Here is a 26,454-nt window from a genome sequence, read left to right as displayed (position 1 = left end):
CGATCGTCATGAGAGCGCGTGGGTTATGACAGCCCAATTTTGGCGTGCACCAGGGTTGTGAGAGATCTCGGAGCCGTATAAAACCACGCTGCGGCAAAAATGTACTTCTACGATTGGAAAGAAACACACCGGTTAGCCGTGCGGGAAGAGCCGGTATGCAGCAGCGCGTGGCTCCGTGACGCAGGTAATTCAGCTCTTGATGATTAAGAAAGGAATCTATCGCCTTGCTCTGAACGTCCATCCAGCGGCACTAGTATAAGCTGTGAACGAATCTAACCACGCATTTGGGGACAATTGGAAAGCAATTAGGTACCATCCATTTTTCCGGAATACGGAGAGCACGTTTGGAATTCCTGCCGTAACTGAATGGCCCGTTCGGCGGTTGGAAATGCATTGTCCGACGTCAATAAGTGCATATGCTGCGATGGTAGCGCGCAGTGCCCCACTCCAGACGAGTGTGTGCCGATAGTGGTGACTGCTGTCCTGTCAGCCGCCCATCTAGCCCAAAGGGATCAACACCAGCCACCTCTTGATAACATCCCTGCACACCCGTACAGCTCAAATGCCACCTGGCAATATCACATGGTGTTCAATATCTGACACAGCCACCTGAGTCTCCAAAGCGCATCGCTCTGGCATTCTCATCGGCCCGCAAGCGCGGCGGGAGCGACAGCAAGAGAGCGAGAGAGCGAGAGAGCGAGAGAGAGAGAGAGAGAGAGAGAGAGAGAGAGAGAGAGAGAGAGAGAGAGAGCGAGAGAGAGAGAGAGAGGGAGAGGGAGAGGGAGAGGGAAGAGAGAGAGGAGAGAGAGAGAGAGAGGAGAGGGAGAGGGAGAGGGAGAGGGAGAGATAGGGAGAGGGAGAGGGAAGGGAGAGGGAGAGGGAGAGAGGGAGAGGAGAGAGAGGAGAGAGGAGAGGGAGAGGAGAGAGGGAGAGGGAAGAGGAGAAGGAGAGAGGGAGAAGGGAGAGAGAGAGAGAGAGAGAGAGAGAGAGAGAGAGAGAAGAGAGAGAGAGAGAGAGAGAGAGAGAGAGAGAGAGAGAGAGAGAGGAGAGAGAGAGAGAGAGAGAGAGAGAGAGAGAGAGAGAGAGAGAGAGAGAGAGAGAGAGAGAGAGAGAGAGAGAGAGAGAGAGAGAGAGAGAGAGAGAGACTGGCCTGTGGCCGTCGACTGACCTGTAGTTGGAGGTGGTCCAGCGGTAACCACGCTCGTCGGCCTCATACTTGACGACGTGCAGGGTGCCATCCTGCTGGATGTACCCGTAGAGGCCAGTGACAAGACCTGTGTCATCCCTGCTCTCCTGTCGGAACGACTGGTGCTCACCATCCCCTGTAGACAGGACAGAGGGTCACCATCCGAACGACTCGTGCTCACCATCCCCTGCAGACGGGACAGAGAGTCACCGCCGGTGCTGACTGAGGGCAAACGGTAGCCAAGCGGTTGGTACCGACTGACACCTGAACGGGGGACATCGGGGCCAACGCTTGCACAGACTGGCGCTTGAGCTGGGGACAGCGGGGCCAACGCCCGCGCAGACTGGCACCTGAGCGGAGGACAGCGGGGCCAACGCTGGCGCAGACTGGCACCTGAGCGGGGGACAGCGGGGCCAACGCCCGCGCAGACTGGCACCTGAGCGGAGGACAGCGGGGCCAACGCTGGCGCAGACTGGCACCCTGAGCGGAGGAAAGCGGGGCCAACGCTGGCGCAGACTGGCACCTGAGCGGAGGACAGCGGGGGCCAACGCTGGCGCAGACTGTGCGCTTGAGCTGGGGACAGCGGGGCCAACGCTGGCGCAGACTGGCACCTGAGCGGAGGACAGCGGGGCCACGCTGGCGCAGACTGGCACCTGAGCGGGGGACAGCGGGGCCAACGCCCGCGCAGACTGGCACCTGAGCGGAGGACAGCGGGGCCAACGCTGGCGCAGACTGGCACCTGAGCGAAGGACAGCGGGGCCAACGCTGGCGCAGACTGGCACCTGAGCGGAGGACAGCGGGGCCAACGCTGGCGCAGACTGGCACCTGAGCGGAGGACAGCGGGGCCAACGCTGGCGCAGACTGGCACCTGAGCGGAGGACAGCGGGGCCAACGCTGGCGCAGACTGGCACCTGAGTTGGGGAGGACGGCGTCATCATTGGTGCTGACTGACACTTGAACAGGAGAAGGAAAGATCGCCGCCGGTCCTCAATGATCCCGGTACAGATGGCAGCAGCGCTGCCACTAGTGATCTCTGAGACCTGTGTAGAGGGGTATAGGGTCACCACCACGGCCCACTTCCACCTGGGCAAAGGATGAGGAAATTGACACTATCGCATTGTCATTTACATACGACCACGTCAGTGCTGCAGCTTAGAGCGTAGCTCCTAGTCAGCCGGCGCTGTACGAGCAGTGCTCGCAGATAGAGTTTGCGATGCGAGAGATGGCTACCACGATTTGCAGCGGGCACGGGACGGGGGGGGGGGGGGGGGCGAGGATTTTTATGAGCGACTTCCAGTCCCATTGACAGTACCTACGCATTGGGAACACTCTAACAGACCCACAAATGCTAAAAGGTACAGTACCCGGCGCATCAATGAGTTTCCTATGTTGGTTTACTCCAGTGCCTCAAGCGATGGTTTCAGATGCGTACCGTGCATTTTCACCCGGCTTTTTGCCGGCGTTATCAATACTTTACGGCTGTTGGGCTTTACATTTCGTTGTCTATGATAGTATCTATGATATTCTAAACTAGAAGAGTTTTCCTGGTCACCAGATTCCGAAATTATATTCAGCAGTGTCGTACTGAAAAGCTGCGCTCGAGCCTGACGGACGGGGAGGGCTAAGGACCGATGAGCCTGCTCCCCTCGGCTGCGCCACTGCCTGCAGCGAGGAGCAGTTGGAAATATGACGGGCCTCCTGAGACGGCACTAGCTGGCGCCCCACAGACTGGATTTCTTGCTCACCTTGTAGGAATATCGGGTGCTTTATCGACAGCGATAAAATGCTCGTGCAGCCTTGCGCTCGGCACCACGGCGCGGGAAATTCACCAGTCATATCATTTGCAAAATTCCATATCAGCTGTTGCACTGCTGCGCGTGAACAAACGCTTGAAAAAACGTTCCGACCGTGCTACCAAAGTCAAAACGTTTCAGCCGTGTTACCAAATCTGAAGCGTTCCCACTGTTCTGACAAATCCTAGAAGTCAGCGTCTCCTACCACAAAGCCGCCTTCCTCGGAGGGTGGGAGTTAATTTCACTTATATTGTTGACGAGAAGGCTGGAAGAAACCTGTTCACATTTGGTTCCGAAGTGAGCTAGACCTTATCCCCAATCAAGGACCAGTGGGTAATCTGTTGTATAGACAATTCAACGGTAGGCGACGCTAAGCATCAATGACCCTTTAAGTCACTAGTCTCGTCAATCTCAGTGCCAGCATTCATAACGTTGCTACATTCGGGGCATAAACCCACCGCAAAAAGTGGCCCCGACCGATCTGTAGTGAAACGACAGGATCATGGTGTATTGGCGTTGCTTAACCTTCTAGAACTTTTTAAATGGAACCTGTGAGCTAGACGATTGTCATCGTACGTCGGTTTTGCGCAAACACATATCATTTATTACACCAAATATCACGAACCAACGTTTGTCTCAAATTGGCTTTGCAAGCATTACAGTATAGTATCATAACTCAATGAGCTATATAGTGCGCATTCCGGTGATATGGAGCTACCAGACACAGATGGTGGTCCATCACTATTATGAGCTTCAACTGGTTGTGAGTAATTTCCTATTCATAATCCTTCTTCGTGCAGATTACTTGACTCACGAACTGTTGACCGCTGCTTTTCAAGATTTTATCAAGAAAATGTTGTGCTAATGCGATTGAAAGAACGTTGACTTTGTTTAGTGTAATCGTACACACCTTTTGTTTGTTTTGCGTCTGATCATAAATTATATGAGGTTCTAATGTAATCTCTGTTCCATGCGTGCACATCCTCACATGAGACACCCAAGTTTGAACACACTAGCGGCGAGGCAAAGCATTAGGCAACACCATCATAGTGTCTGCCCTTTGGTTGCAACTTCGGGTGATAGGACTAGCCGGGAGCCAAGTTGTTTCACTTCACATCAAGCGTGTGCTAATTTGTAGCTCTGCCTTATACCTTAGATATGCCTTACTGGACGATATTCTGAATCCCTCTTTGCTGTCACGCTTGAAAAGGAGGGCATCCTAACAGGGACTAACGGTCTTGAGGCAACTGAAAATAAGCAGATAGCGATTCAAGCGGTATGCTCTTCTGCTAGTCGGCAGAAAAGGTGCACCGGTTTCGAGTCTTACATATCAACACGTGACCATCAATAACATTACATTCAAACGCTGGATTGACGAGCATAAACACCTCGCACCACAACCAAATGATGTAAAGTTGGCGTGATATCCGCTGTCCTGCCATAACGTTCGCTATGCGTCGCACTAGAGCAGTTTTGTTTAACAGGCATCAAGCCGCACAGCCAGTGACCTTAATGCTGATCGCCAGCCCTGAACCAATCACCGCCGAAGATAAGTCACGACAAACAGAATGTCCATCGTAGCCATATCTTGCTTCTCGGTTATGCAGTCAGCTTTTCTGAGCTGCGGCCAATTGAATGCGTCCTCTTTTGCCGTGCTCATTTTTCAACACAACCCGGCGAAACTCACCGGGTTGACCTGATGATGTTACCCCATCGTGTGCAACAGCTGTTTTGCGCGGGATTGATTTCGGGTGTATTTTATATATGGGCACCTGCAACAAAAAAAGCTTTTCGGGCGGGGGCGGGGGGGGGTTGGGCAGCCGTAGCCAGTTTGAATCAATGTAGTATAGCATGTCCTAGAATTGCCGACTTTGGATGTACAGGAACACCTTTTGAGGAGGAATATTCACCGCTCTTCCCGCATTTTATGTGAATTTTTCACTTTTATTTAACACTGTCTAACCACAGCTGCTAAACCCATGTTTTCCTTTCAGATGTTTCTACGATGTCATCCAAGTCCCAGCTCACTTGAAACCACCGAGCATAAACAAGGCTCCTCAGAACCTGAACATTTATGTTGCATCCTGCCCCACCCACATCTGAATCACGCCTATGTATGCACGTAGCAAGGAAACTAGCTACCTTCAAGGCCGAGAGCTCCAGTGACTCCAGTCACTTGCAGTCATTAATCTTGGTTTGTTAAAAAAATACGCCAAAATCCACAGCTGTGTGTCAAATACAAGGCTCTCATGCATCCCCATTGCGTAGCGTGGCAGGGAATTTCACTCCACGTATTTTTTCCCGGATAAATTTGAATACTGAATGGCACCAATGTAACACCCGAAATGTAGGGGTAAAAAATTCAAGAAATGCCTTCTACATGAAGCTTGAAAGCAAAATGTTGTCACTTCAAAAGTCTAGGCCATTGTGCTTGTTCGTCTACTGTCGCTTTTTCAAACTTGTTTGGCTCAAATTGTTCAACTGAAAACTTGTGCATATTTCACACATATATCCGGTTAACTCACAAGCCGCCCAAACACGTTTGATTTTTACCCAAGAGTAAACAATTCATGGTAAAGACAGGGGGAAATTTGAAACAAGTATATTTCTTTCGCCGCCATTTTTGCCTTATTTAACACCAGTTTAGCCGTTTTCTGGTTCATGGCCCGGCTCAATAGTGATAAATTTAAGCCATTCCAGCTTTACTACCTAACCAAGTTAGACTTCCCTGTTGTTCACAGCTTTTTGGACGGAGCTTGCACAGCTGAAACAAAAGTGTTTGTTAGCGAATTTTGCGATTCAAAAATGTTTTTTCACATATTAAGTGTAGAGCTCTTCTCACTTATTTCGCATCTAAATCTTGTAGGTTGGCGGTTATGATCGATATCTTTATGTTGTGGGTGAGTTGAATGACCCTGTCTCCCAGCAAACCACGAGAGAAATGCTGACGTTTGTTTGGAGGAGTAGAAAAAGCCAGCCCTTAAAAGGGCAGTAATTTTCTCCTTAAGAGCACGTAATTGCTGACCCTAAGCACTTTAAAAGCATGACTCATAACCATATTTGGACACCTTCTGTTATATCTCCTACACATTTTCTTCATCGGGCAAATCATGATCCCCAGGATATTTGATTAAAACATTTGGTCACATCTTCTTAAACATTTACCCCTAATTTCTTGAACTGGTCCCTCATGTCTGCTCCATCAAGATTTTATCCACAGCTGCCATGACTTGGTGGCTGGCAGCTGACTGCATTGCGGATATGCACGATATCTTTTACCATATAAACTCCCTAAGCTACATGACAATGACAACACCAGGTAAATATATCTGATCAGAAAAAGTCAGACCATTCCGTTTTTAATGGTGGCGAAAATTGGAAATCTTAAGTCATTAGAAGTGATAAACCAAATACAAACTGATGCATTTGCTGCTGCTCAAAAGGCAAACAATAAACTGGCTTTATAGTCATCCATGAATTACATTATGTTTGGAGGAGGGACATGGCTTTGTTTGCCCAAATCGTGCTAGGATTACGTTCCTGGCTGAACGAAGGTTCTTGATTGGATATTGACCCAAACTCCCATGAGGTCCAGGCTATGATATAATTTTGGCCCGGCTCATTATCCAATAAAAATCTAGACTGTTCGATCTTTAACCTGCCACGGAGGTCTATGACAGGGCTCCCAGCTGCAAAGTTATAAGGCCGTCCCCCCCCCCCTCTGCCACTACGCTTCTGCCATCGCCATACTCTCTGTCCCAGGGACGAGCAGCGGACGGAGGACCATTCGAAACACCAGTTTCGCTTCACGTGGCGCATCTCCCATGGCTGGACTATATGGTGGCTCTCTGGTGAACGGCATTCCACCGAATCACCCGCCTGGCTGGCTGCAGCCAGTGGGGAAGCCACCCTCGTCAGCGACGGGTTGGGATACACCGCCGCCCCCCCCCCCCCCCCCCCCCCCTCCCTCCGATCCGTCGTCGGTTTACCGGCACAACATCCGAGCACACACTGCCCCATTGTAGTTCCCAACGTGCCGGGTCGGATCTGTTTGTCCTGGCGGCCTGTGGGTTTCTGTAACGGCCCTGATCAGCGGTTGCCTGCTGTCCAGTCGAGTGGGACGGAGCTCGGGCCGCACACAGCCTCTGACCCGGGACTGTCTGCTGTCTCACCGAGTGTGGCGGAGCTCGGGCCGCAGACAGCCTCCGATCCGTGACTGTCTGCTGTCTCACCGAGTGTGGCGGAGCTCAGGCCGCACACAGCCTCCGACCCGGAACTGTCTGCTGTCTCACCGAGTGTGGCGGAGCTCGGGCCGCACACAGCCTCCGACCCGGGACTGTCTGCTGTCTCACCGAGTGTGGCGGAGCTCAGGCCGCACACAGCCTCTGACCCGGAACTGTCTACTGTCTCACCGAGTGTGACGGAGCTCGGGCCGCACACAGCCTCCGACCCCGGACTGTCTGCTGTCTCACCGAGTGTGGCGGAGCTCGAGCCGCACACAGCCTCCGACCCGGGACTGTCTGCTGTCTCACCGAGTGTGGCGGAGCTCGGGCCGCACACAGCCTCTGACCCGGAACTGTCTACTGTCTCACCGAGTGCGGCGGAGCTCGGGCCGCACACAGCCTCTGACCGGGACTGTCTACTGTCCTGCAGAGTGTGGCAGAGCTCGGGTCGCGCACAGCCTCTGACCCGGGACTGTCTGCTGTCCTGTCGGGTGTGGGGGAGCTCGAGCCCCACACAGCCCCGACCCGAGACTGTCTGCTGTTCTGTCAGGTGTGGGGGAGCTTCGGCCGCACACAGCCCTGGACTGTCTGCTGTCCTGTCAAGTGTGGTGGAGCTCGGGCCGCGCACAGCCTCTGATCTGGGACTGTCTGCTGTCTCACCGAGTGGGACGGAGCTCGGGCCGCACACAGCCTCCGACCCGAGACTGTCTGCTGTTCTGTCGGGTGTGGGGGAGCTTGGGCCGCACACAGCCCTGGACTGTCTGCTGTCCTGTCAAGTGTGGTGGAGCTCGGGCCGCACACAGCCTCTGATCCGGGGCTGTCCGCTGTCTCACCGAGTGTTGTATCGTGATCATCCAGCACCGCCTCTGATCGCCCGGCACCGACGGCACCAGCTCGCGGCATTATTGATCAGGAGAAGGACGGACGCCAACTTCGGTAAAACTTGGATCATCCGCGACCTAACGGCGGCTGTACAATGTTTATCTAGCATGCTATCGTGGTATGCTAGCAGTAATCCCGGCTGGTATGGAATTCACTGGTAAACGGATGACATGAATACATTCCAGTGCCCGAAATGGTCCGCCTTGGTTAATAAATCAAAGTCGGGATAACCGACAACCGCGCCATTGCGGATCTTAATGAAGGACAGATCATTCGCATTGACTGGTCATAGGTCACCGCCAGTGATCCGTTCAAGAGACCTAGCACTGGACGACCGGAGCTAAGGTGACCAAATATGCAAAGCCCGATATTGACAGTGACAGCAGTACCAACAAACAGCGCGCTGTCCTGTTCCCTCGTATCTGCGAGTGCTTATTACCCAGGTGGCCTTGGCTATGCTGCTCGCCGCAGACAACCTTACTGCTCACGGATTGAAAAGCACAGGACATCACTTTTGCTTTATCTTTTTATGTGATTAAATGGGTTGAGATTCACTGAAAGTTAGCCTCTGCATTACACAGGGCTAGACAAAGCGAAACACGCGCCGTCATCATCTGCACGGCCCCTCGTACAATACTATGACGCAACGCAGGAACGTTAAGGGCAGTGCCAGTTCTGTCGGCACTTAAAGAAAACGAATCGTGTCCTAGGAATGACTTCATTCATGACGTAATGACCTACCTAGGAATGACGTCATCACAGCAGCTACTCTCGTCCTGTTCCGCCTCCTCCTCTCCGACCCAGCAGCTCTCCAAACATGGCTTATCGAGTTTCAACGGGCCCAATCGCATGGGCTGGGCAAGTCCGTCAGGTTGCAAGTGGTGAAGTTCCAAGAGGGTGCAAATGTAAACATCCCTTGTGTAGAACCGCATATCCAAATACGCGTACATGCATTCCGTGGGCGGATACCTGGCACCAGTGCATGCTTGCCCGTGAACGAATGCCTGACATCAGCGCATGACGTGGACAAATATCTGGCATTAGTAGTCAGTTGAGGCAGCAAACCACCGTGATGGCGCAGAGCGTGCCCCGGGGGTGGATGCGTTTGTACAAATATGTATGTATATATATGTATGCATATATATGCGTGTTGTGCGTGTGTGCGTGCGGACGTGCGTGCGTGCGTGCGTGCGTGCGTGCGTGTGTGCGTGACGGGAATAGTCACAGCAATGCTTCGAAATATATGGGATTGAGCTGGGTCGTCTTTCCGAAGGCCGATTTACACGATCAGCCCGGGTTCTTGTGCTGGGTTGCCCATGCGCTCCACCTCGCAGCTCCCGGTAATCCAAGTCCGACATCAGTCCAATCGTGCTATGAGTTCGCAGCAAGCTCCTTAGCTCGCGGAGGACGGTCGAACTCCCGGAGCTCAGCTCAAGCAGGCTTGCGGCATCTTGCAGCTCTGTAATCTCAGATCGGACACGGTTTAACGGTGGTCACTACGGTCCCGCATTGTGCCCACTGCACATCTTTACGCTATATCCATATCTCCGGCGTTTTTCTTTCCGGGCAGCACTTTTGGCGCTGCGGCGCGTTTTTGCCCGCCGGAAGCCTGCGCAGCCGGGCGAAAAACGTCCGCCGATCGGCGCGCGCTGAGGGCTGTGGACCGCGGGCGGAGGCCGCCCACCGCGGGCGGAGGACGCGGGCGTGGGAAGCTCTCACGCTGCGCCAGCGCCGGCACGCCGGTGACAGGCTGCCGCCGGGCTGGCTCCGTCAGCAGCCCCGCCAGTCGATAGGCGGGGGCGAGAGCGCCGGCCGGCGCACGTTGAACGGCTCAGCGGGCGCAGGTGCGGTCCGGGGCACATGCGGAGACCCGGGGAGAGCCGATGGAACGAATGAGCATTGCCTTGGCTGGGCTTGCTGTAGACGCGGTGTCTCAGACAATGGTGCTGATCGCCCAGCCCCACTCCAGAACCAGCTGCTAAATAGACAGGGAATTTACTAGTTTTCTTAACACCTCACAAAACGTTTATTTTGGTGACCAGAACTACCAATGGAAAGAGTCAACGAGAAATTGCAATGACCTTGTTGACCCGTAACGCATCGATCGACCTGCCGGACACATTGATCGACCTTGCCTTGCCTGGTACCGAGACTCTTCTCTCGAGTTTCAAATATGCTATGTCGTATGCTAGTTGGCAAGACAAGCGCGCGTTCACATGTGGCAGCACGTACCAGATAAATCAAACGTCTTGAGAGGTTCTCGGGATTGTTTTTCGGGTGTGTTAGAGCAAAAACTTTACTATAGCGCTTTGGCAGCACAGCAGGGTTAGTTATTACAGTTTGAACAAGACTGCAGATGCAACTCACTGCCTTGTACCGTGGTGCATGGGCATTGTGTCATGGGGTACGTTGCATTACCTGGGCTAATGCCTTAAAAAGTCTCTTGTCGCTTCCAAGGAAGACGTTCGAGCAATAAAGCAGTTAGTCAGAGCACACCCGAAGTCCTTGTTTCCATTAACGTCCACAATTCCACCTTGTCAATGTGAATGTCAACACAGCATGGGAGCACGGCGATCTGTGCTAACGTCGTCAGGGGCGTGCGTGGAGCTCTCTGCCATCGGCTTGTCGATGTGCCCGCATCTCATGTCATACACCCCGGGATGACACGCCGTCCTCCCTCCCATGACTCACGCTCGTGACACCGCTGTCGGAGTTAACACCAATAAGTCAGATTGCATCGAACAACGACAGCTCAAAGTGGCATTAGAGCTCATGAGCGACGGGCGATCGGGCGCAAGATACTGCGGGCACCGTGACCGCCGATGCAGGTACGTGCACGACGAACCCGTGCCGCCGGGGCCCTACATGCCGGCGCAGTGCTGGACCGCCACGGACCCGATAAATTCGGTGGCGCCACACCGGGCGGACAGCCCGCAGCAAGACGAATGGCTGGCCGGCGCGGGCAGGAGCAGCGGCCGCCGGCCAGACTGGTGGCGCGGCCACGTGTCCTCGGCCCGGTGCCATGCGGCGCCATGGGTCCGGGCGGTCTGGGGGGCAGGCTCACCGGAGGCGTGGTGCAGTGCCAGCGCGACGGGACGGGGAGAGCGGGAGGGGGGGGAGCATTTCACCTGCGGGGTGCATTCTGTTCTCGGATGGCGAATGCGCTGTCACATTCATCGCGAAAAGTTTGTGCCAGCTTCGTGTCCGGTAGCCTGAGGTATGATGCCAGAACCACTGGGATAGTGTATACCCATCTGTTCACGGACGAAGCAATGCTTGATCACGTCGCGTGAAGATGAATAATTTCACACTGTAGATTTATGCATTTTAATTGCTGCCAGGTGTGTTAAGCATTGCATTCTAAGGCGCCCATAATTAGTTGATTTCAGCCTAACGTATAAAGTGCAACAGATCCTTTGTTTTCTACCATACATAACAGCAACTGCAATGCAGTGCTAAAAGTCCTACCGCCTCCCATAATTCCAAACAATTACGGCTGATCGTTTTTCCCAAGCAACCCTGCTAGGGAAAGACCGTCCGGCTTAGGCCCCTCCGTGGTAGCCCCGTCTCCAGCGCTCATGGATAAGTCTGACTCTTCCCCGCCCGCACGATAGCCGGGCCAACGTCACCGACCCCAGGTGATCGTTCCTAGAACATTACCGGGCCTTCGGTCATGCCCAGCCACGAAATGTCGCCACAAAATCTCCGGGCTTCAGATTTGGTCCCATGGTTTCCCGGACCGGCCGTATTCTGCGGCTAACTCGATGCATGGTTCCCCGCCTGCCCGGCCTCCACCGTGTCCTGGAGCTGACCTCGGTGCCATAGTGTCCCGCCTCCGCCCAGCCTCCGCCGTGTCCTGGAGCTGACCTCGGTGCCATAGCGTCCCGCCTCTACCCAGCCTCCGCCGTGTCCTGGAGGTGACCTCGGTTCGGTCACGATCGGACCGTAACCGGCCGGCGCCGATGCTATCGCTGCTCCAGATCCAGCCGACGTGGCCGCTCCCCGAACCCGACGGCGTGTCTCGACCGGCGGCACGATCCCCATTGCCGGCTGTAGGCGGCGCGACCGCGAGCATGCTGCACGGCCCCACCCCGTCCATTCACGGCCGGTGGTAACGAGTGTTCAGCTCTCCCGCGCACGGAACGCGCTGTCGTGCGACCTTCACTGCTGGCCGCTGGGGGAGGAGCAACTCCGTCCCAGATCGCTTGTGCGGTTTTGAGCTATCTGCTAATCTGTCCGAAGTCCGTTCCTCTCACGTTCACAGACTGAGTACTGCTGAGCCACTTATGTGTTTGAGTATTTACAAACTTGGGTATAGAGCTCTCAGTTCCGCCGTTCCAGGCGGTGTGGTGCTGAACTCTTTCTTTTGTTCGTAGACCGCGGTATGGAGATTTTGACCGCAAACCTCTCCTGCCGACTGCAACAATGAGCTACATCCCTCCTCTCGTGCGTAGTCCACTCCTGGTGTCGCGAGGGCTGCAAGGAGTGGCCGGGCCGCGACAGCCTCTCCTGGTGTCGCGAGGGCTGGGAGGAGTGGCCGGGCCGCGACAGCGTCTCCTGGTGTCGCGAGGGCTGGGAGGAGTGGCCGGGCTCGCGACAGCTTCTCCTGGTGTCGCGAGGGCTGAGAGGAGTGGCCGGGCCGCGACAGCCTCTTCTGGTGTCGCGAGGACTGAGAGGAGTGGTCGGGCCCGCGACAGCCTCTCCGCCCAGTCCGCTCCTGCATCGTGCCTGATGGGCGGCAGCAGGGGGCTGGGCGGTCAGGGGTCGGCGGCGGCGCCGCCAGGCCCGTCACGCCCGTCGTTCGGCGGCCGACCCGCTCCCGTCCGGGTGGGATTTTCCATCGGGGGAGTGTCCACCAGCTGAGTCACGGGCGACCCTCTGAAGGCCGCGGCAGCGCCACCAGACGCCGGCCCGGCCCGCCGTGCGTGCCGGACCAGCAATGCGGCCCGCGCCCCCATGATCCCAGCCAGCGGCGGCCGGCGGGAGCTTACGCGCTGTGGCGCGCCGGCAGCTCTCAGCTCCGGCTCCGAGGTTGGGGATGGGAGCGGGGGCCGCACTGGAGCACCTGACGCAATGACACGTCACACTCAAACCGGCAGCGAGGTCGGAAGCGAGTGTGGCAGTGGCCGCATGCCAGGCCGGTGGTTCGATGTGTAGCACGCCAGCCTACGCCAGCTGCAGCCGTCTGGCAAAATAAGCCATTGCTATCAGGGTCTAAAACTGCGTTGCAACATGCTCTGGTCTTGCTAAACTGTTGGCGTGTGCTCTAAATGACGCAACGGCTACCATTCCTGCGCCTAGTGCTTCGTGCTCTGCACGCGCAATAATAAGGAAAATATGTACTGAACGGAACTGAAAATGCAGCTAAGGGTGGAAGATCGTCCTCCTCATTGATGCTGACAGTCTAGCGGAATTCGATTTAGGAGGATGGCATGATCAAAAGCTTAGGACCTTTATCTGCATACTGTTCTTTATGAGATGAATATGCCGTTTATACTGTTGGAAGGGGCTTACGTACATCATCAATTTCCATATAGCCATTAGTTAGAAAACCCGGCCACGTGATGGATTTTAAAGAGACTGAACTCGTATCTTTTATCAGATACGCAGACAAATGCGTCAGCGCTTTCTACTCCCTGCATGCTTACCAAATCCTACCGTGGCATAGTTACGTCCACGTCACCGCATACTTCTGCAGTCTTTAACATAACTATGCCCATGCGAGGCCGGTACCCATAGACGTATCCGCTTGAAGGCAATATTCAAACCCACAACGTTATGGTGGCATGTACGGAAGAAATGAATGTCAAAGTGGCAGTACCTCCGCTTCTCTAAATAACAGCTTTCCCTCCCTCAAGGAAAATAATTTGGAAACATATTTCGCTAGGCCCAGAACATGACCAAGACAAAACTCACGTTTCCGGACATTGTCGAGTCTGGTGAGGACCAAAAGCGAGGTCGTAGTACCATTGCCAATTCAACCGAGCGCCAGCCAACGCTTCCAGTTTCATCGAGGATTTCGCATGATTGACTGCACAATTGCAAAAGGGTGACTTGTCTGCCCGCACTTTTCAGAGATCCGGATGCCATGCAACTGGGTCTGACACTGAAGTAACACTGTTCTTTAAGTGGTGCAGATATGCATTCCTGGCTAACCGGTATGATCTCACGAGGCCTTATGAGATCGCATGATAAGTTTCGGGGTTAGTGCTAGTCGTTCTGACACAGCAGTTACCAAGGCGAGGCAGAGCTTCGCTGGGCGCGCGGCACCCCGCCAGCCACCGTTCCAGAGGCATCTGACCTCGCACCAGCTCCCTGAATGGCGTGCGCCGTTGTACGAACCTGTGTCGTACCCGAAATCGTACGTTCCCTCAGTGTAGTAGATGGCATAGTCGACGCGTCCCCTGAGTGAAGGGATCTGCTCGCGCCGGCCGTGCCGAGCCACCAGCTCCTTCCTCGCCACACACTCGAGAACCATCACCTGTCGACAGAGAGGAACGTCAGCGAAGGGACCAACTGCAGAACAATCACCTGTCGACAGAGACTGGGCGTCAGAGAGAGGAGCAACTGCAGAACTATCACCTGTCGACAGAGACGGGGCGTCAGAGAGGGCACCAACTGCAGAACAACCACCTGTCGACAGAGACGGGGCGTCAGAGACTGGACCAACTGAAGAACAATCGCCTGTCGACAGAGACTGGGCGTCAGAGAGGGCACCAACTGCAGAACAACCACCTGTCGACAGAGACCGGGCGTCAGAGAGAGGAGCAACTGCAGAACAACCACCTGTCGACAGAGACGGGGCGTCAGAGAGGGCACCAACTGCAGAACAACCACCTGTCGACAGGGACGGGGCGTCAGAGACTGGACCAACTGCAGAACAATCACCTGTCGACAGAGACTGTGCGTCAGAGAGAGGAGCAACTGCAGAACTATCACCTGTCGACAAAAACAGAGAGAGGAGCAACTGGAGAACAATCACCTGTCGACAGAGACAGAGAGAGGAGCAACTGCAGAACTATCACCTGTCGACAGAGACAGTCGTCAGAGAGGGAACCAACTGCAGAACTATCACCTGTCGATAGAGACGAGGCGTCAGAAAGGAGAGCAACTGCAGACCCGTCACCTGTCGACGAAGACAGGGCGTTAGAAAGGGGAGCAACTCCAAAACCGTCACCTGTCGACGGAGACAGGGTGTCAGATATAAGAGCAACTGCAGAACCATCACCTGTCCACGAAGACTGGGTGTAACACTCCAGAACCGTCGCCTGATTCCGGAGGCGGAGTGTTAGAGGGGAACCGACAGTCTGCGAGCCGTTCCGCGTCTGCACGCCCCAGGGCTATCGTCTACCGATGCATTCACCAGAAACGGTAGAGAACGCACCAACATCACACTGAGGGATCGAAAGCACCACCATTACACTGAGGGACCGAACGCACCACCATAACATTGGGGGACCAAACGCACCACCATCACATTGAGGATATTTACATAGCACATTCTTAATATTGCCAGATTGGCATCAAGACGCGCCTACTTACGGTCTCCCCAGTCTCATCTGATGCCAATTGTGACGCCCTTGCCGGCCTCCTTTAACGACATCTGGTAGGCTAAAAAAACTCGTAAAAAACATTTACTCGTTGCGTGTCGCCGGCATTTGGCGGGGCACTTACTCGTTGGTGGTGGAAAAGTGCATTTTGCTTGCCCCTTGTGTGTGAACTCAACGACGGAAATCCACCTCCTCCCAGGCTCCTCCGCCTCCTCCCAGCCTCGGTCCGCCTCCTCCCAGGCCCGAGCCGCCTCCTCCCAGGCTTGGACGCCGCCCGCACGCAACGCCCGGGAGCAACGAGAGTACTTGAAAGACGCGTGGTAAGACGCTGCACGATGCGCGCGTAAAGCGGCCCACGTTCCGGAGTGCCAATGAGTGCGCACATGTGGCACTTCGCCGTCTTTGCTAGGACGGCTAAGTCTATACTGAAATGGTGCCTTTTGAAAGAACACTTTATTGGGAGAAAATTAAGTCATGTCAGGTGCCATGTCTTTATTGTGTCATGCTTCTAAAGCGATCAAAGTGAATTGAAAAGGCACGCTTTGAACACGCATCGCTTGACATTATCTTCGCTTTCTGCTATATTGATATGATTCAGTACGTAGCAATTCTTTTTCGGCATCTAAGTGATTTCTACTTTCCGATCATTTTCGTTCCTATCTGGTAACAGCATATTTGGCTACGTAATTGGGCTACTGTCAGCTGGGTTTTGGCGTCACCGACGCAACCGGTGTAAGCGATGGCGACGATGACGACTGCGTAACAGTTCAGCGTGGCGTGAGACGACCGAGACAGCAGAAGCAAGACGCATCACGACAGGATCTGGTGACTGCCAGTACAAGCGCAGTGCCAGACGCTACCACAGCGTGGCCTACGCCCGCATAATGCAGACACGAGCGCGGTGCTGCACGTGTCGAGCCGGGAGCACTGGATGCTGTAACGTCTGTGTCACATGGACGACAGGACCAAAGGTCTGCACGGATCTGATGGGTCGGCGGATGCGAATTAGACTGGACTACAGTGCATCGGATGAGCAGCCTCTCAAGGGGCATGAGACAGGATATTTGACTGGATTACTAAACTGCCCACACCAAGAGGATATGAGCCGATCGAGCACTTCAGTGGGATTTTTTGAACACCGGATAAATGCGCTTATTTTCGTTTTATTCACCACATCCTGCCACAGAGCTGAAATGCGAGGAATGCACCATTGCGAGGAATGCACCGCTGAAAATGGCTTACGGCGTCGGCGTTTGGACGCATCGCAAATCTGGACACAGCAGGGTGGATACCGCGATCAGCGCTACTGACGAGAAGAGCTCCTGCCTAGTGATGGTAGCTTCTCCTTAAATGAATTTCAGCCCATGTGATGTTGTGATGTTCGTTCAGCGCGGATGAACGGTTTTGGAAGCGTTCTCGCTGTCCGCCGCAGTGCCGCGGCTCGAAATCCTCCCTAGCCGATCCTTGTTGTCCCCCGCCGCAGGGGCGCTTATGGCCACAATCAGGTGGTGGCCTTAGACAGCTCGCAACCGGTCGTGCGGCCGCAGGCAGTCCTTTCCACTGAGCCTGCGCACGGTGTTGGGTAAGGCCGTGCCAGTGGCGCGCAAGGCTGCGGCCTCGACAGGCACATGGCGTGAGTTTGACCCCTGACGAGCTTCATCAGCGGAGAGAAAGGCTCCATCAAGGCTCCATCAGGTGCTCTGACCCCTCAAAGCTGAATTGTACCGTCGAATAACACCGAAGCAGCACGCGATACCGCTACACCGCCAGCACATGATCGCCCAGACGTCGCCCTGGAGCTGTCCCCGTCGGCACTTTTGCAATTCCCTCAGCTGAGAAACGGCTCTCGCCGATCGTGGCGACAACAGCACGACGATCCCGTCCGTGGCTCCGACGTCAGCTTATAGCAGTGCCACTGCGGTCCACACCTCCGGCCACACGCCTGACCTTGTTCAGGCATTCCCCAAGGCGGCTGATTGGCGCCTCTCGCCGGCGAAATTAACTCTGCATGCAGCGCAGGACTCGATAAGCAATGCGGCCAAATGCTGCATACATTACGTGAGAGCCGCAGCAACGTTCTGGCAGCACAATTAGAGCCGACAAACACAGGTTACGCCGTAGATCTGCATGTGCAATTATGTTAGGAACGTCACATTCCTCTAAAACCGAGACACGCAGGCCAAAGACCAGCATACACTTATTTGCAACACCGCGCACTGGAAGACTGCCCACATGCAGATGGATGGCAAAGTTTGGTATGTATCTGCAGAGCACTGGACAGCGACGGTCGGGCCACCGGTCACGCTGTGTGTCTGCTGTCACCACCCACCCCTAGACATCTGACAATCCTAGATAGCGTCCTCCACCGAGCGATCGCTGCTGATGCCGATTTATGGGCCGGATTCTCGACCCGCGTTGTTTTCAGCAGTGCTTAGATGCATGCATTATTGGCATCGCCGGGGTCCAGGGCGGGCAGGGGCTGTAAATCCGGGACGAGACCATGGCCAGGGTCGCGGCCGCACCGGGACGCCGCCGCGTCGACTTGCAGACCCCGGGTCGGCCCTGGCGTCACGGGCAGTTTGGCAGGCTCACTCACTCCGGCTGCTGGAGGTCGTGGTCCGGATTCCATTGCGTCAGTATCGCCGCCATGCGCCAGAGCCTGGCTCCGGGCCCGGTCCGTGTGCGTTGTTCAGGGACGGGCATTCCAATGTGTGGTGCGGCTCCGGGACCATCGGGAACGCCCGCCGAGCGCCTTCGAGACCGGCACAGACAGGGCCGGATCACCGCCTTGCGTGCCTGGCCCGAAGACAAGGGTGACCAAAGGCATAACATCAACAGCCGCATCCAGGCGCTTTCAGCCTAAGCTTCGTCATCTTGAGGAAAATTGAAAAAAACGAACAAAAAAACGGCAACGCTTGGTGACCCACGTGTCCAGTGTTCCGCCGTTTTTGACGCCCCTGCACGGCACTCCACCGCACCAGCAGCGGGCCGGTCAGTTACGGAGAGTGGTTGCAGCGGCCCCCGATAGACGCGGGTGGGGCGCCGGGTCGGTGCCGGGCTGGGACATCACGCGGAGGGCGAGCGGCGCCGGCGCCGTTAGGCCGGCCTCGCCACCGCCGCGGCCATTTACCGTGACCCCCGGATGTCCGGGTCCTGGCCCGGCCGGCGGCGGCGATGTTTGGTTAACGGTGGCGGTGGCAGAGGTGTAGGGAGACGGTAACATTCTGGGACGCATATTGAGCTACGGCGGGACAGATCGCTGCTGGACAGTGAGAGCCGGGACGGGTCACGGGAATACGGCGAGATAGGTCTCGGGAGTGCGGTAGGATATGGTGGGATACGGCGGAGCGGGCGGGGCGGGACAGGTCGCTGCTGGACAGTGAGAGCCGGGACGGGTCACGGGAATACGGCGAAAGAAGTCACGAGAGTGCGGTAGGATATGGTGGGATACGACGGGGCGGGCAGGGCGGGACAGGTCGCTGCTGGACAGTGAGAGCCAGGACGGGTCACGGGAATACGGCGAGAGAGGTCGCGAGAGTGCGGTAGGATATGGTGGGATACGACGGAGCGGGCGGGGCGGGACAGGTCGCGGTGGGACTTAACAGGAATAGGCAGCTGTGAGGTGGTATGCACAAGACGACATTGCTGGCGTCTGGACGACGTTAAAGGCTCAAAATTACCGATGCATGTCACAATAAATTCATTGCTTATTTTCTGCTGCACGCCACGAAAGCGCGACGCAGATATGGGTGGTAGGCATGGAAAGTCATGGGATAATAAACGGCTAAATGTAACCTGCCAAATATTTTCGGAGTCATTGGTTGTGAATGCGATACAGGGAAAGTTTTTACACCTACTTTTCATGAAGCATAACATCGAAACATTTGGACCAGTCCAACAACATAGCATTGATACCTCACGCTAGTATATCAGCTTTAAAGCCATGCCAGCGATGACATCCAGAGTGATCTGATCAGGGCCACGCCAGCGATGACGTGCAGAGTGATCTGATCAGAGCCACGCTAGAGATGACATGTAGAGTGATCTGATCAGAGCCACGCCCGCGATGACATGCAGAGTGATCTGATCAGAGCCACGCCAGAGACGACATGTAGAGTGATCTGATCAGAGCCACGCCAGCGATGACATGCAGAGTGATCTGATCAGAGCCACGCCAGCGATGACAGACTGATCTGATCAGAGCCACGCCAGCGATGACATGCAGAATGATGTCGACTGAGTGGCGTCCTTTGTAGCCATGGTGAGCACTAGGTAATTGAAGGCTGCCCTCGAACTAGTCCATAAGCTGGTGCTGTAATTCATGGCCGCTTGCGAGACGGAGATTTACCTTGAGCTTGCAGAGTCTGCCACGATTTTTTCATTTGGGAATTAGTGTGCCTGAAGCGTGTTTCCACGGGGTGCACCGGTCCACACGCTGCCAGTCCAGCGGTGCTTCGTAGAACCATCGTTCCCCGCCGATGACACCATCCGCAGTTGTCCGCCGGCAGCGAAGCGAGAGGAGACGGCTCGCGCTGATCCCGGCGTTTCCCGCTACCGGCAGTGAAGCGAGGGGAGACGGCTCGCGCTAATCCGGGCGTTTTCCGCCGCCGGCAGCGAAGCGAGTGGAGACGGCACGCGCTGATCCCGGCGTTTCCCGCAACCGGCAGCGAAGCCAGAGGAGACGGCACGCGCTGATCCGGACGTTTTCCGCCGCCGGCAGCGAGGCGACAGGAGACGGCACGTGCTGACGCCAGACGTCTCCCCCCCCCCCCCACACCCGCCATCGCCGGTTGACATATTCTAAGATGCTCCACGTCTCACTCGAATACGAACCTATGCATGCTGATCGCAATCAGCCTTCGCTCATAACGGACAAGTGCCTGTGGGAATGGATTAGCCGCGTGCACAAGCAAGGGTGCTTCTCCGTGCCGTTCATTGTCTGAAAGGGCATTGTTAACTGGCCGTTTGCCTCTCAGTGAATATCATAACTTCGGCGGATAGCCGGGCGTTGAGTAATTCGGAATGCTGCCGCACAGATTTGCATGCGGTCTGCGAACCCTGCTGAGCTAGCAGGTTGTAGCTGGGATGAGCCGTCCGACCGATCTGAACTCCTCGGGGTTTTCCGCGTTCAGCGCACGGCACCGCGCAGACTTCTGCGGTGGTTCACTGGCGGTACACTGACCACCGCCGTCGTCTTGACGGCAGAGCGGGCGCCCACGGTGACCTATCTCACCGCAGCACTGACGCACACGCACGCGCTCACGCACGCACGCAAGCACGTACGTACGCACGCACGCTCACACATCGCCATGGACCCGACGCACCGGTCTGTCGACGATGCGCGTGGGCGTCGCGTCCGCCACCGCTCTGTGAGCCGCGCGGGCGACAGCACTCGCACGGTGCGCGCCGAGACTGCAGGCAATTTGCAGCAATTTGCGGGACGCGCCGGCGGCAGGGGTCGGCGCGCCGGCCCCGGTGTTACCGGCGCCAACGTGACATAAGGCACGTTCACATGCTCGGAAGAGCCAGCTCTGAGCGAGGTGCCGGATATCGGGGCGGAAAGGGACCTGAGGGGCGCAAGGGAACTGAGGGGGCCGCAGAACCCCGCGGGACCACGGGGCCAAGAGGAACCACGGAACAGGTAAGACCCGCGAGATCTGATAGAGTCACAGAACTTGAGAGGGACACGGAATTTAACTAGACCATGGGATCGGAGAGGACCGCCGAATCTGAAAGAACCACACAGCCCGAGGGATCCAAGGGAATTAAAAGAACCATGGAATCTGAGAACCACTGGGCCTAAGAAAACGATAGAATCTGAGTACACCACGAGACCTGAGAGAACCCCAGGATCTGAGAGAACCACTAAAGAAAAAAATTCGGATTAAACAAGCGCTCCAAGACAAAGGCACATAGGAGGACGGACAAATAAGAACAGGAGGGCGATCAGTCCGCGGCTCATTTCTGGTGAGTCATTAACCACATGGTGATGCCCGGAAGAACTGACTGAGGAGTGAACGCCCCCATCTCGCTCCTGGGGTGCCCTGACACCAGCACACGATTTCAGAGGTTCCTGAGGAGTGAACGCCCCCACCTCGCTCCTGGGGTGCCCTGACACCAGCACACGATTTCAGAGGTTCCTGAGGAGTGAGTGCCCCCACCTCGCTCCTGGGGTGCCCTGACACCAGCACACGATTTCAGAGGTTCCGCAGTACCACAAGCCGCAATGTATGCGCGGCTCCTGTAGAGAGCCTTAGCTTTGGATGCAGCGCGGAGGAGCGCAGTCTTTGTTTGAGAGTAGCAAAGTTGGGAGGGGGGGGGGGGGGGGGGGGGCACGGTGAGAAGGAAGGTCGGGCGTATCCGCGTGTCCGCGGCTCTAAAAACGTGCGCCATTCTTGCAGTGGCATGAGGCTGGTATACCACAGGAAGGCAATTAAACCGCCGCATTCCCCTTTATTAGCATTTTATGTTCGACGAATCTAGCGGTTAATGCCTCACGTGTCACGTTCTAATCTAACTTCGGTCTGAAAGTTCACATGGCGCAATATCACGGTCTTAAATTTGACAAGTACTCTGAAGTGTCTAATTCATGCACGCTGTCCTCAGCCTGCTGGCATTCAGCCACTGCATTCTCCATGTCGAGCTGGTGTCCAGCCTCTGCACGGCCGACAGCGCTAAGCCAGGCAACGTTCAGCATCAGCCACCAGCAGGTGATACCGCCGGACCGGGTACCTTCCAAGAGAATGGTCAACCCCGACAGAACGCGTCCCCAAACAGCTGGCGACCCATCTCCGTTCACATTGTGTGATAGTGCGGCCGGCGACCGTTCCCACACGAGTGCGGGGGTGAGCGGCCCCTGAGGAGCACTTGTTCATGTGACCCCTGACCTGCGCTGCATACCAGACGGCGGCGCGGCGGACCTGACGGCCGGCGCCGGCGCCTCGAGGCGGCCCCAGAGACGTGCCCCGGTCAAGCCGGTCCTGGCCACGGCGTTGACGCTGCTCTGGTAAGATGGTAGTCTGAGCCTTATTACGGTGCACAATTGTGCTCAGTGGCATACACATGGTGTTCCAATTCATGTCGGCGCTGTCGGATTAAAATAACTAGATGGTGTGCTAACATGCCCGCACTGTGTGTTTGTCTATACTTGTTTGGTGACACGTACACACAATGAAAATGAGAGCTAGGAAAAGCATCTATGGGCAAAATGTACGGTCCATGTTACGTTAAGAAACCGAGCCGCATGTGAGAAAACCGAGCCACGTCACCTGACGATTACGTCTGCGCTCGCTCAGTGACGACTGGGGCGAGCGAGCCTGCCTCTCTCTCTCTCTCTCTCTCTCTCTCTCTCTCTCTCTCTCTCTCTCTCTCTCTCTCTCTCTCTCTCTCTCTCTCTCTCTCTCTCTCTCTCTCTCTCTCTCTCTCTCTCTCTCTCTCTCTCTCTCTCTCTCTCTCTCTCTCTCCCTCTCTCTTGCAGTACATACGGCAGTCCATGGTATACCTTACCGCATACCCCGTATACGGCATTCCGTTCACATAATTCTTGAACAGCGGATGATGCGTTTCCGGCGTGATACACAAAGGAAACATTTATGTTTGTCTTTTGAACGTCTAAAGAATGCTTGTTAAAATGTTAAATTGTTTCATTTCTTCGTGGTAATCCAATCTGCTTCCATGAGCAGTGATCGAAACAATGGTACGCTGCGCTCATGCTGCCGGCTGTTCTCAGGAGCTAGCGCTTGCTGGCATTGCAGCAAGCAATGACATTTATGTCATTTTATTGATGGCAAAGTGTGTCATTTGTCTTCATTTTGCGGCAGATGTTCCAGCCGTAATCGGCTGAGATGTTCAGCGCCACATGTCAAACGATCAACTTTATACGTCGCCGACGAGCCTGATGGCTTTATCGCCATAACCTCCGATAACCTTTAAGTCTATTTGTCATGTGCACAGTTCGATTGTTGTGCGCCGACACGAGCCAGACGCGCAGCGGAGACAGATGATATACGTATATGTGGATCCTACGGATCCAGTGGATTCGACAGCGCCCACCGCGAGAGGGGAGGATTAATCTGACCAGATAAGAACATGAGTCATCTCGTCACGTCACCTGACGACTCCATCTCACGTCACCTGACGACCACGCCTGCACTCGCTCCGCAACGACCGGGGCGCGCCAGGCCCTTCTGGTCCGCAGGGCAACGCAGCAGGTGCCAGCATAGCGTGCTGGCCGGCAGAACGGCACCAGCAGCTCGGCCAGCGTTGATGTCCGCCCTGTCTCCATTCAGCGGCACATGCCGTGACTGCTGATCTGTTGATGGCGGAGATCAGCTGAGAGCAATCTGCTTAACGAGATAAACCGTCTGAACGTTACTTACCGCTCGCTGAGTCACCATTTTTCGTTGCATGCGTATTACCCAAGGCCTGTCCCCAGGGCCATGGAACAGCCCAGCTTTTTGCTGTGCACAGACACGTTAAAACGGTGGCCTGGTATTAAAGAGGATCACGTAAGGGAGCGCGTCTGGCATTGTCGACGGTGATGAGTAACAGCGAAGGCGTGCCAGCAAACAGGGCCGCGTGATAATGGCCGTCGAAATCGGGGACACATCACAGCGGAAGCCCGCTTTGATCCAACTAGACAGGGCCGTGAACACTTGCTATCACTGCGGATCATACCATGTCGGGATTCCATCATTACTCGGGGACAATAGTGAGTCTGGCATTGCTCAAGGCAACCTTACCACCCAGATGGCCCTACAACGCCGCATCACGGCCCAGGTCACCATCTGGGGCCGCGCCACCGCCTCGGTCACTGACAAGGGTCAGCCCACCATCCAGGGGAGCGCCAGAACCAGTTGACCTTTCAGCGTCACGTCAGCGCCCAAGTCACCACCTCTGGCTCAACGGTGGAGATCAGTCGCACTTTTCTGTCGCAGGCGACACGTAACAACGGGGTTTACAATAAGTTTTGCCGCGAGTACACAGGCGAGCAAAGCGCGGTATTCCCCGTTATCACCGGCTGAGTAATGGCACACAACACCGTTTAAGAATCGTATTTGCCTAATGTGCGACGCCGCCAGCACGGTCCCTGGTCAAACGGAGCTGTTAAATGCGGGCAAAAACTTGCGCCACGGTGGTTGAACGCCACGCCGAGCTGACCGGAGCGGCGGTTCGCGCGGAGCCGCGACTTCCGTGCGGCTTACCGCCAGCGTCGCAGCGCCAAGGCGTCGCGACGCGCGTTGAACGGTGTTGTTGACGTCGGCGGAACGACGCTGGCCAGCCGCCGTGTCAGAGGTCACGGGACCCACCAAACAGCGCAGAACGGGCCACTGGCGGCAAGGTCGCCGCGGCCCACGGCCGCCGGCCGCCAGGTCAAAGGTAGAGGTCAGTCAACACCACACGGCGGCCGCCAGGTGGCGAAGGCGCGCGGCCGGCGCGCGGCTGCCGGGTCAAAGGTCAGGCGGGAGCAGCGATCGGGCGCCGCGGGAAGCCGCCGGCGATAAAAACCCGACTGGCTGAAGAACAAAGCGTCTGGCGCCGCCCGTCCCAGGGGCCACGCTTGATACGGCGCGAGGGACAGACGGGACGGCGCGGCTTCGGCGACTTCGATGGGACGTGGCCGCCAGCTCCGCAGAGTTCGTCTGCGGGCGGTGCGCGTTGGGCTTTGGCTCAGTATGTTGAACCAAAGCTCACCCCAACTCGGCCTTCTCGCGTGCTGACACATGCAAAAAGGCAAGGGTGTTGTCTGTCTGTCTGTCTCTGTCGTGTTGACAAGGCTGCGCTCAAAGGCGCTACGCAAATCCACGACATTCGATCGAGATGGTTCTTTGAGCGGAAGGGTGGCTGTCAGCTGGCTCTACGGTGCGACCGACCCACGATGAACATATGCTCAGAGCACCGGCGTACTACACCAGCTCGCATTAAATACAAGAGATACTTTTGCGGCGTGGCTATCTGGCCAAGAACGCAAGCGTTTGTGATCAAGTGTGCGTCTGTGTGTAGGCTGGTGTGTCGACGGTCGGGACGCTGCTCTCCGCCGCCCCTCGGGTCGATGGTGGGAACAAAGCCCTCGCACACCAGCGGCGGCCTCGGCATTTTTCCTCGTCACATGGGCTACGGTCACACGTGGCCCAGTTTCTCACGCCCCTCGAGAGTAGCGACAGTGTCCGCGCGGCCGGAGGCGTCCCCGAGAGCGGGAGACGTCCGGCCTAGCCGGCCGCGTGCCTCGGCCAGCCACTCGTGTTGCGGTCGCGCTCGTCTGCATCCCAGGGATTACCGGAGATGAAAATCAGACTCTGTACATGCATCTTTGGAGACCATGGTCCGCTGCAGGACGGCCAGTTTATCTTCGACGGACCACCGCGGCAGAGGAGCGCATCGCGACGTCGGGGGCGTCGCGCCGCGGGATGACTGTGCACTTGACCCAATTTGGCGGCGGCATTGACTCCTCGCTTCCCTCCCGCTGCAGCGTGAGAGGCAGCCGCTAACGGCGCAGACTGCAGCTCGGTTCGGAGGAAGCCCTGTGCGGAGCGCAGCCCGCCCGTGATGTGATCACGAGATCATCTCGTTGGGCACGGCCATGGCGTCAGCCTGGCACCAGGATGGCGAGGTTCAAATTCACGAGCAACGCCCCCGCACCGGAGCGCGCCAACCTCCACCCCCAATCCCAATCTCTTTGATTGCACGAAGTCGTCCACACCACCACACATTCCGTCTCCGAGCCAAATCAGGCGGCCAGCGCGCCTGGCGGCACGTGGCGGCCGGCGGCCAGTCGACTCACCAGCAGTGACAGCAGCAGCAGCAGCAGCAGGCGGTCGGCA

At 56.1% G+C, this 26,454-nt stretch overlaps 1 protein-coding gene across 1 annotated transcript; it reads right to left on the bottom strand.

The window, feature by feature from the left end:
- Window positions 1-1,168: 1,168 nt before the first annotated feature.
- LOC119101626 (uncharacterized) lies at window positions 1,169-26,454 on the bottom strand (the record flags this gene model as incomplete). Its single annotated transcript, XM_037225026.1, is given in 3 exon segments — window positions 1,169-1,322; window positions 14,427-14,565; window positions 26,415-26,454. Coding segments are annotated over 2 exon segments (290 nt in total), but the record flags the coding sequence as incomplete, so codon positions are not given.

This window comes from Pollicipes pollicipes, unplaced genomic scaffold, assembly GCF_011947565.3.
Source record: "Pollicipes pollicipes isolate AB1234 unplaced genomic scaffold, Ppol_2.1 Scaffold_4881;HRSCAF=5763_pilon_pilon_pilon, whole genome shotgun sequence".
Classification (NCBI taxonomy): Eukaryota; Metazoa; Arthropoda; class Thecostraca; order Pollicipedomorpha; family Pollicipedidae; genus Pollicipes; species Pollicipes pollicipes.
This window is presented reverse-complemented; position numbering and strand designations above follow the sequence as displayed.